General features: G+C 33.5%; 1 protein-coding gene across 1 annotated transcript in view; it reads left to right on the top strand.

The window, feature by feature from the left end:
* The window catches only part of LOC119597336 (multidrug resistance-associated protein 9-like), a gene marked incomplete in the record, with an annotated part of 40,875 nt that extends 29,804 nt beyond the window's left edge, over window positions 1–11,071 (top strand). Inside the window, 21 exon segments of the mRNA XM_037946895.1 lie at window positions 1–26; window positions 312–442; window positions 790–952; window positions 1,136–1,368; window positions 1,569–1,792; window positions 2,131–2,308; window positions 2,449–2,629; window positions 3,561–3,587; window positions 4,488–4,597; window positions 4,751–4,855; window positions 5,247–5,431; window positions 5,578–5,705; window positions 6,046–6,168; window positions 6,286–6,445; window positions 6,573–6,759; window positions 7,014–7,103; window positions 7,243–7,432; window positions 7,874–8,033; window positions 8,262–8,454; window positions 8,793–8,957; window positions 9,544–11,071. The exon segment at window positions 1–26 is cut by the window's left edge and continues 100 nt beyond it. Of these exon segments, the coding sequence (XP_037802823.1) occupies window positions 1–26; window positions 312–442; window positions 790–952; window positions 1,136–1,368; window positions 1,569–1,792; window positions 2,131–2,308; window positions 2,449–2,629; window positions 3,561–3,587; window positions 4,488–4,597; window positions 4,751–4,855; window positions 5,247–5,431; window positions 5,578–5,705; window positions 6,046–6,168; window positions 6,286–6,445; window positions 6,573–6,759; window positions 7,014–7,103; window positions 7,243–7,432; window positions 7,874–8,033; window positions 8,262–8,454; window positions 8,793–8,957; window positions 9,544–9,657 (3,073 nt within the window).
* Between the last annotated feature and the right edge of the window lie 336 nt (window positions 11,072–11,407).

Below are 11,407 nucleotides of genomic sequence, written 5' to 3' on the forward strand. Positions count from 1 at the left end.
GACCTTCTTGGCGTACACACTTTCAGGTAAAGTAAGGATGTAGCATTATGCAAAATAGATGTAAGGATGTAGCATTATGGAAAATCAAAGGGTAATTATGTATTTGGGATCATTTTTGATATTAGTGTATAGTAGGATGAGTATCCACATGAGTATGTTTGTCATTATTAAGCATTAGGCATTCAGTAGGTTTTGATTTAGGTACTTTCTATTACTCTATACTGTGTAACACTTTTTACAATGTATATATTTTTATAAGTAAGAAAACTATTATAAGCAAAATTACTATAAGCTGATAATCTTTTTAACAGGCTATTCTCTCAGATCTGCTGAAGCCTTCACAATATTCTCAGTCTTCAATGCCATGCAGTTTACAGTTGGTGTTCTTCCATTCACCATTCGATCAATTGCAGAAGCAAAGATTTCCTTAAGCAGGATCCAGGTAAGAGAATCTGTTGTGTTATACAGGTTGATAGTGCTTAAGAGGTTTACATAGAGAGAAAAGATTTAAAGGATATATGTTTCAGAATTAAAATCTTCTGTGTAATAGGTCATTAATGAAGTGAATTTAGCATAATGAATTTCCTACACAGATTGTACATTATTGAAATTTGTGTTTTGATTTATATATTGATGTTTATTGACATTTGATTATTTTGTGAGTAACATTTTGTAGATAATTTTTTTTTACAGTGTTTTATTTACCTTTTTAAAATTATATTTTTATAGAATAAAATTTAGTGGTTTGACTTTTACAAAAAAAAAAAAAAAAAAAATATATTGTTGCAGAAATTACTAGAACTGCCAGAGCACAAAAAACGTACTGGAGGCTTAGTCAACAACAACCTTGCACTGCAGATTAAAAATGCAACATTTGCTTGGGAAATCAATAACATAGATTTCAAAAACAAGTCAGGCCCACCTGGTAGTGCAAAGGGAAAGAACAAGTCAGGTAAGTTCTTAAACCAAGTACTGCTGAATAAGGAAGTCATGATGGCTTTTCATACATGTATTTGCTTCATAAGATGCAAAATATGAAACAGAAATATGTTGATTTGGTTTAGAGTTAATGCTTTTTAGCTTTTAACTTTAAGTTTCTAGATTAGCTTTACCTCAAAAACCTCTCCTCTTTTAGATACAAAAGCCAATGGTGAAGTTAAGGGAGAAAAAAATCAAACAAATGGCCATGTTACAAGCGGACAGGCAAATGGCATAAAGAATCAAGTCTCTGATGGCAAGTCAGAGCCAGTTAAGTGCACTGAAACTCTCTTCAACGTCAATGTCTCTATTGCCCGTGGGAAACTGATTGGTGTCTGTGGAAGCATTGGATCTGGGAAAAGCTCTTTGATTTCTGCTATTTGTGGAGATGTATGTTATTTGTGTTGTTCATAATGTGGAATTAAGGAATGTGATAAATGTGGGATTCATTCATTACATGGTTTTGCTATTGATTGGAATCTGAAGTGATTTCCTTCCCTTAAACATGTAACCACCAATAGACAAGCTGCTATAACATTATTCTAAGTAATACCTTTGACACACGTTATTTTGTGATTTTCTTTTATCAGATGAAAGCCCAGAGTGGTGAAGTTCAGGTGAATGGCAGGTTGGCCCTTGTGACACAACAAGCCTGGATCTATAATGACACTTTTAGGGAGAACATTATAGTAGGACAGAAGTTTGATGAAGAACTTTACCGGAAAGTCCTGCGGGTGTGTGCCCTGGAATCAGACATCCATTTACTTGCTGAGGGAGAAATGACGGAGATTGGAGAAAGAGGCATCAATCTGAGGTAAACCTTAGTCCTTTCAAAAAGATGTTAGGGATGCCTAGAACAGGTGAGGTTTAATAATTAATGAAAGATGTTGCAAAATACTCTTTCCTTTCATGTGCTTCTTAATTTGGGTTCCCATAAATAGCTGTAAATAGCCATTGGATATTTAGGTTATGATTACTAATACTTTTACAAAAAGAACAGTAACTGGGTATGCTACTCTACCAAGTTGTTATAACATTAAGGTGATTTTTCCTGAAAGTCTTATGTAAGTGTCTCTACCTCAAGACATTTACAATTAATGTAAGTTTTGTAGATTAATTAATTATTAATTTTCTTTTCTCTTTGTTATCAAGTGGTGGTCAAAAACAGAGAGTGAACTTAGGCCGTGCAGTCTACAGTGACAGGGACATCTATCTACTTGACGATCCTCTCAGTGCAGTTGATTCCAAAGTTGCAAAACACATTTTCAACCAGTGCATCTTAGGTGCTCTTAGCAACAAAACAGTCATTCTTGTTACCCATGCAACTCATGTAAGTTTGTTTGCAAAAGAATGTGAAACTATTATATGAATTAGTTACATAGTATTTGAGTACAGTAAAAAAAATTAACATAAATCCTCATTACACAAACGTTTGATTTTTATTTGAATTTTACTTTTCTTTCACTTCAGTTTCTGGAAAAATGTGATGAAATAATCTTGATGCAAAATGGAAAGATCGCAGAGCGGGGATCACACGCTGAACTTGTGGCTCGTAAAGGAGAATACTTTGACATGATTGGTTTTGATTCTACCCGAGATAAGAGTGAAAATGAAGAAGACACTAGCGAGAAGAAGGATGAATCTGTAAATGGTATGTTCTGTTTAAGAGGAAACATAGGGCTCGTATTTTCAGTTGCAGTTTAGACAAACAGATAAAGAATAATATTGGATAAGTGTAAGATTGTGAAAATTGCAGTAATCATGTATGATGAAGATTATATATTGTGTAGATATTGATTTATTTTTCTTAGATCACATTTTGTTGCCTCAAATGCTACATATTTTATTAGTATGTGATAATATACTTATTGCAACTAAGTTATATACTATAGAAATTACTCTATATAACAATGGTAATTTTTTTGTTATGTGTCTGTTGTATTTTGTGTGTTGTGTTTGTAAGGCTTTCTTAATGCATGTTTCCCAAAGGTAATCAAGATTGCACAGTAATAATGTCTATGTCCATTTTTTTGTGTAAAAGTATTTAATATTTTTGTCACAGTATCCTTATCTTTGCTTATATACTTGTGCATGGCTTCTCAGCATGAATAAATAAAAAGTTGAATTGATTTAGCCGTTACAAAGTTGATTTGATTACTTTATTAGAAAACAGTACTTGGTTAATGTTGCATATCAGCCTAGAGTTTATAGACTAACCAAATTTCCATCACATGTGGCCAGTTTAGCAGAGGAGTTGCACTTCAGTATTATTACTAATTCTTCTTTTAGTTTCTGTTATGATCTTAAACTATTTTCACTCTCCAAATATCACAAATAGAAACAAACACACAATTATCATGGTCTAAACATTATCATATATTGTTTAGTAAGGGGATATAAAGGCAATGAAGAATTTTCAAGTTCAGAAAAAGACAAGTATATGACATATAAAGACATATATAAATTGAAAGACAGAAAGGGCTTTGGTATTTTGAACTTGGGTTGGTTTCTTAATGGAAGGAAAAGAAATCCAAAGTCTTGACTTTCATTAACACATCTGAATTATTACTCTTTTCTCTTAGATGGAATACCAGCAGTCAAACTCAGAAGTAAGTGAGATAGAATTTCAGTAGTGCCTGTTACAGGACTGTTCTACACCAGGAAGAGCCAACTTCATCTTTATTTTTTCCTATATTACAGTAAAGCTTAATAGTGGCAGTGCTATTTCAACCTGTAGGTTGTGCTAGCTTGCTTCACATTTTATAAGAAAGAAAGAAATTTGCTGTGTTTGAGTTGTAAGAGTTTGTGGCGGAATATCTTGCTCTTGTCCTTGACGTAGATTTGCAAAGGAAGAGATCAGGTATTAGTCAGATGCCGTAGCTGAATACACAGTACATGCTAATGCCACATTATGTGAGTAAAGTCATATGAGACCCCTCATATCATTTTGCCATCTTGTTTCATTTACATATTTGTTTAATGTTGCATATTTGCTTGAATTTGGCTTGTTGGAAGAGCATATTAGGTGCTCAAAATATTGTTTCATTTTTCTACTAACTTGCAAACCTGTCATGCAAGGCTGAGTGAGTAGGTTTGAAGATGCTTCCTATTATTCTGTTAGTAACTTACACAGAAAATTATTATTTTTGTTGACAGTATTTTTTTCCCATCTGTAATATAGATGAATGAAACACATTTGAAACATATCTAGTTATTTAGAAAGCTTGCTTTTGCATTTTTTAAAAAGTGATTTTGCTGTAATTGCTAGAAAAAATGCATTCCTCATCTCAATGGGCTTATGCTTACCACTTCATATATTTTTTTTTAATGTATGTAATATCTTGTCTTTATGTATATTATTACAAGTAACTACTTGCTTTTAGTAATGTCTACAAGGGTTTTACAAGGTTTGAAGAGATAAAGCAAGAAAAAAAAAAAGTTCAGTACTACCGGAAGCTTAATGTGTGAAGGAACAGCTGGATATGTATTAAAGATTTTCTTTCTCTTAGATGTGAAAAAAGAAGAAAATGAAGAAAAAGAAGGCCGAGGAAAGTTAACAACAGAAGAAACTAGAGCAACTGGTAGTGTGAGCGGCAAGGTCTATTTAACATTCATTAAGGTAAAATGAAAGTTTTGATTGTTTTTTTTTAAAGCAACATGGGAAGTGAAAAGATATGTGGAAATAGGTATTCATGTTTCATAATCTAAAAGAGCCATTCTAAAAGAGATTATTTACCTCAGAAGAGTAATGTAACTTTTTTTTTGCTTTCAGGAATCAGGAGGTTGGTGCATTGCCAGCATTATCTTCCTTGCAATTATCATTTTCACACTCACACGAATGTTTAATGCTATATGGCTACAGCAGTGGTTGGATCAGGTTAGTATAGACCAGTCTGATTTTCATTTTTATTTTTGATGATGATTTTAAAATATCTGATGTGTGTTGTTCTACCTTTTTTTTAGTATTGTATTAATTTGGGTGAGAAAATTTAGATATGTTGTGTTATGTCTGAACTGTGTAGAAAAGGTATGTGAGAATGGATAGTGCAGGATGTATTTGACTGATTTTGATTTATATCTTTCTCAGAAATTTCTGGCAAAGATATCATCAAAACTGTTACATACGTTTTTTGTATTCTGAAGGTATTCATTGTCATTCATGCCTTTTGTCCGGTATTATTTATGTTTGGGGAAAAAATCTGAAATATATTAGATACTAGAATTACTCTTGAGTTTCATGAATAACTAAAGGATTATATTGCTTTCAGGGTGATGGCATGTCGGCAGAGAGGAAGAACAACGTGACTGAATATAATCTTACACTCTCAGACGATGAAATTAAAGGAGATATTTCCCAGAATCCCATGTTGTGGATGTACCAGCTTGTTTATGGTTTGAGCTTCATTCTGCTTCTTATCACAGGCGTCATCAAGGGCATTGGAGTCACATTCAGGTAGGGAGGATCTCTGGATTTGTTTTGAAGATATTTGCATAGCATATATTTGTTTATAGTCCTTTGCATGTTGAGATGCATACATTTGTGTATGATTTTAAAGGATGAAAAAGGACAGACTTTTTGATAGATAGATATCTTTGCAGAGTGTTGGCTGGTGCGTCAAAGTTGCACAATAAGATGTTTGAGAGCATTCTCCGAGCCCCCATGAGTTTCTTTGACACAACTCCGTCTGGACGTATTTTGAATCGGTTCTCCCGAGACTTGGATGAGTGTATGATATTTCATTTTCTTTATGACTTTCATTTACATACTTTGGATATATATGTGTTTGATTCTTTTCATTCATTGTTACTCACTAATTCACTTGTATGATATATGATCAGAAAATATATTTGTGCTAAAAGCTGGATTATTATAATTTTTAAGATTTACCAGTCTTACTATATTGCAAATATAGTAATACTGCTTTGAAAATGTATTAATTGTATATAATAATTCATGATATTCCTTGAGAAAATGAACTGCAAATATATTCAGCATAATTTTTTTCATAATAGATGTTGTTTTGGAATAGAAATTAAAATCATGATAATATTATTTTTCCTCGACAGTGGATGTACGAGTGCCCTTCTTCCTCGAGTTCTTGCTTCAGGGTCTCTTGTTTGTGTTTGGCCAGATCATCCTCGTGTGCTTCATCTACGTTTGGTTTGTCCTCCCACTCGTTGTCATTGTCAGTAAGTGAAAACTTTCTTTTCTGTTTTTGGAGAAAAACTTTCCAATTTCTGTTTTGATTTTCATTCTTGAGGAGCTGTTATGAGTAGTGTTTTGATGATGTTTTTTATTCTTTACAGTTTTGTTTATTGTGGTTGATGTATTCTTGAATGCTGGGGTGAGAGAACTGAAACGTCTAGATAACACCCTAAAATCGCCTGTCACTCAGCATATTGGTTCGTCTATCTCTGGCCTTTCTGTCATTCGTGCCTTTGACAAAGAGAGATTATTCATTAACAGGTTTGTTGCGCTGAATTCTTTGCTATCTATGCTTTATCAATATTAATTAACTTTTAAATTGTTATAAACTAAAGATTTTTAGCCAAACCTCAGTGCTGAGATGGTGTCTTTTTGTCCTCACTTGCAGAATGTACAAACTTTTGGACAAACATTCCTCTTCACTTCTGGTCTTCCGCTTGTCAAATCGGTGGTTCACGTACCGCATGGACTTCATGGCTATTTGTGTCACAGTGGCTGTCACTGTGATCTGTGTGTTCACAAAGGGCCTTGTAAGCACTGCTCTTGCTGGTCTTGCTCTGTCGACAGTGAATGGAGTAAGTATTTTTCTTGATAGAATTCATTTAAATATGACATTTTTTGGTATCAATAACTAAGATCAATAGAATTTGTTCTCATTCATACATGCAAGTAATCTGATAGGGTTTTGTATTTCAGGTGTCTCCATTCACTCATACAAGTAATTTGATAGGGTTTTATTTTATGTTTCAGATATTTTCATGCACCTGTTGCTTTTCAATAAAGGGCATAGTTGCAGGTAGTTTTAACCTTATCATTTGTCTTATTTCAGGTGTGTGTCTTTATTCCCTTCTTGATGAGGATGAAGTCAGAATTCCAGTCACGTGTTACATCAGTGGAGAGAATTGTTGAATATGCCTATGTAAGTTGAGAGTTAACATTTAAACAATTCTAGAATATCAGTATAGTAAAGCTTCTTGCACTAAATACTTCTTAGACAGATTTTAAATTTCAAACCAAAAAGTTGACTCCTAAATTTTTCTGTTCTGTTATACCTTCAGGATTTGCCGAGTGAAGCACCGCGGGAAATTCCCTCCTCAAAACCAGCTGAAGGATGGCCCTCATCAGGCACTTTGGAATTAAAGGATGTAAAGCTGCGTTACCGACCTGACCTGCCTCTGGTTCTTCATGGCATTAGTGCCTCAATAAAGGATGGAGAAAAGATTGGCATTGTGGGGCGCACAGGAGCAGGTTTGTGCTTTTGTTAATTTTCAAGATGATTCAAAATAAAGTAACTTATGTCTTTTGTCAAAGCAGGGTAAGGTTGCTGTAGCTATGAGTATTGCAGAAGTGTTTAACAAGATTATGTGGCATTTTTAATGGAAATTTAATTGGATATTTTGATACATAGACTATTCCTTTTTAATGACAATTTTTAAAATCCTATGGACTATTTTGTTGATTTCATTTATAAAACCCTAGCTAGAACTTGTATCAATGTGCTCAGACTTTGGTATTCAATTTATTGTAACTTTTTGTAACTATTGTTCACAAATTTCATAATATGGATTGTTTAATTTTCACATTGGTGAAGAACTCTTTGAAAAGCATTATTTGATTGTGAAGGTCAAGGGTAGTAGATTATGTTAAGGAATTGAATATAACATAATAATAAAAGGCTCTGTTTTCCAGGCAAATCTTCACTCATTTCAACATTACTACGTATGTCAGAGTTGGATTCTGGCAGTGTTATCATTGATGGAGTAGACATTAGCAAGATTGGTCTGCATACACTTCGTTCTCATATCTCAGTTATTCCACAAGATCCAGTTCTTTTCCAGGGCTCAATTAGGTTAGTATTTAAGCTTAGTGCATGGTGGTATAAGGTATACAGTGACTGGTATTTTTCATATCTAATTTAATTTGACTTTTTATAGGAATTATAACCATGTCAACATCAAAAGGTAAATATATTGTGGCAAATGAATGTTCTCAGTTTTTAATCTTTTATATCCAGAGACTGCTTAGAAATTGAAAAGGTTAAGAATGATTTAAGAAGGAGGAAATTTCCAATTTGCAGGTACAATTTGGATCCATTTGAAGAGCATTCTGATGATGCAGTCTGGCAAGCACTAGAACGCTCTCACCTCAAGGATGTTGTCACGAAACAGGAACATAGTTTACACTCCAAAGTAGAAGCAGCTGGAGAGAATTTCTCAGTTGGAGAAAGGCAACTTATTTGCCTTACAAGAGCTTTACTTAGAAATAGTAAGGTAAGAACTTTGTGGTGCTTTCATATTTTGTGTAATGCTAAGCAAGATAGAGATCTGAATTTTTTTTTGTGTTTTAGTTTTATTGATGGTAGATTAAGTTAGATTTAGTATGTGAGGCTCATGACTGATTTCAGGAATAAAGGTAAAAAAATAAAGCAATAGAACAATATGTTTATGAAATCTCACAGAAAGTGTTCAAGAAATGTGTATTGTTTATTTGCCTCAAAGATCTGCATGCAGTGTTTGTAATGATATTTACAACACCTAAGAGCTTACTGCTGTATTTATATAAATTATCAAAAGTCAGCAAGTTAACAAGACAATTATGGACTTTTCAGATTCTTTTGCTAGATGAAGCAACAGCATCAGTCGACATTGAGACTGATCATTTAATCCAGACTACCATAAAAGAGGCATTTGTCAAAAGCACTGTCCTCACCATTGCTCACAGACTCAACACTGTGGCCAATTATGATAGAATAATGGTGCTAGATGCAGGAAGGGTAAGTTTTGCTCTTGTGTTCAAGGAGAAGGGAAAAGTGAGAGAGAGGGCTAGAAGATGGAGGGGAAGGGGTACAATGAGCAAGGGAGTGAGGTGGAGAATGGAAGAGTAAAAGTGAGAGTGAGAAGAAGGGGGAGGAGAGGGGAAGTGGGGAAAGGGAAAGAGAAAGGGAAAGGAAATGGGAGAATGGGATGGAGATGGAGACAGAATGGGAGAGAGAGAAAGGGAGAGGGAGAGGGAGAGGGGGAGATTATAGGTAGAGGTAGGGATGGAGGTAGAGGTAGAGGTATAGGTAGAGGTAGCAGTAGGGGTAGGTTTAGGGATAGATGGGAACTTAAAGAGAGAAGGGAAGGGGAATCTAAGGGGAACAGGAGTGAAAGTGAGAGAAAAGGTAAGAATGAGGAGGCGAGAAAGAATAGCAATGAAATGGGAGGAAGAAGTGTAGGGACAGTCAGAATGAACAAAGGAAATGCATAGGTTTTAAAATGTACAAATTAATAGAGTGACCAAAAAGTGTAGACAGCCAAAGTGTATATTAAATGTCAACATTTTATTTCCCCCCTAGTAAAATGCTCTTTATCTTTCAGCTGAGTGAGTTTGACAGTCCAGAAAATCTTATGAGAACAGAAGGATCCTTATTCAGAGAAATGATGCAAGCCATGGGAGTAAACACAGTGGAACAGATGAAGGCACTTACTTAGTGTAATATTTTAACAGATGATTATTGTGTAAATGTTAAATGTTTGGATGCATTTAATAATGGTAATAACTACATAAAGATATTTGAATAATATATTTTGATATTAGTATTCCAGTGAAGTGTATGCTTTATCATGTTACAATTGTCACTAAAATTAAAAGTGAAAAAAAAATATGTGATGAAAATTAAGCTTTAAGGATGTTCACTCATCTGTAAAGGTAATCAAGGTAGGAGCTTAATTCTGGAATATATATATTTTACTGTGCTATGTGTTCTCAAAGATGTGTTAGCATTTTACAGTCTCAGGAATGAAACACTGAAGTACCCAAATGATAGAGCATTTTGTTTAGTAGATTCACAATGTAACTTATTTTGAGGTTGTTACTTTCAATGCAAGAAAGCAGTACATAAAAGGATGAAAATTAGGCTACGTTCCGTAAAGTGATTACTTTTTTTCATATAAGTTAAGATATTTTGTTTGGATTCTAATTTAATGTGCCAATTTTATTTTTAACATTTATTCAATCAGTTTGGGTTAAAAAGATCTCTGAGAGAACCCACACATTTAGATAGATAAATATCAGTATGTACAAATATCACACAACAGTAGTTCTGTATGTAAGTCACTTTAGAAGATCTGTTGTTCTAGATAATATTTTGTGGAATGTAACATTGAAATGCCTCCAGATTTCATTAAGGATCAGCAGGTGCCTTTCACATTCACTCATTTACACTGCCTGTCCAGGTCTCACACTCCCCTCATAATGCTGTCATTCTGTCATGCATGGAATCCTAAAATTCAGGGATTATCTCTACTACCTGTTCCTAGTAATCATGATAAGTGTATTGGACAAATGTGGTGTCAAGAAATTTAACTGGATTACTTCCTTTTATGTGAAATTTCCTTAAACGTGTCTCTGTAAGTTGCTGTAAGTGACCAAATATTGTTTTTTTTTTGGCAGTTATGACAGTCACATTCATAACTGCATTATTTGTATTGTGTGTAAAGGATACACTACTGAGCAAGAAGCATTATTATTATCATTATTAAATAGTACTTTGTGTATATATGTTGCTGTTCAAGAGATGTATATAGTTGATGCTGAAAATTATTTCTCTTATTTTCCTCTGTATTGTCAATGTAATTTTTTATATAACATGAGTTATTCAGGCTGTACCTTCATTCCATTGAAATAGGGATGGAGAAGCAATGTAGTCCTTATTTGTTTATTGCAATTTACTTCATATATTTTATTCATGACAAAATAATTGGCTACAGGACCGTGTACCGTTTTGTGTTTTCGTTGATGATACCATCAATTAAAGCCTTACATGTAAAACAAATTAAATTCAGGAAAAGATAACAAATTGATCTGTATTATTTGTTGATTGAAATAGTAAAAGTGTCTTTTTCACACTATTTTTTATTTCCCTTTCCTTATTTAGCATTCTCTTTAACTTCCCAAGGCTTTAAAAGGCAAAATTTTCTTATGACATGATTCAGATGCAAAACAGTATTTTCCTTTAATTAATTTTTCTTTCTGTTAACTAGTACATTTACAAAAATAAGAAATAAGAAATACAAAACTTAAGGGTAATGATAGAACTTGGTGAATTTTATAGATAGAATATAATTTGGTGCTTCAAGAAAGTTGAATATTATAGATAGAATATAATTTGGTGCTTCAAGAAAGTTGAAATATGAAATAAAGTCAATTCCAGTGTGAAGTCTGCCTTAAAGTCTATACTAA

This window comes from Penaeus monodon, chromosome 39 (assembly GCF_015228065.2).
Source record: "Penaeus monodon isolate SGIC_2016 chromosome 39, NSTDA_Pmon_1, whole genome shotgun sequence".
Lineage (NCBI taxonomy): Eukaryota > Metazoa > Arthropoda > Malacostraca > Decapoda > Penaeidae > Penaeus > Penaeus monodon.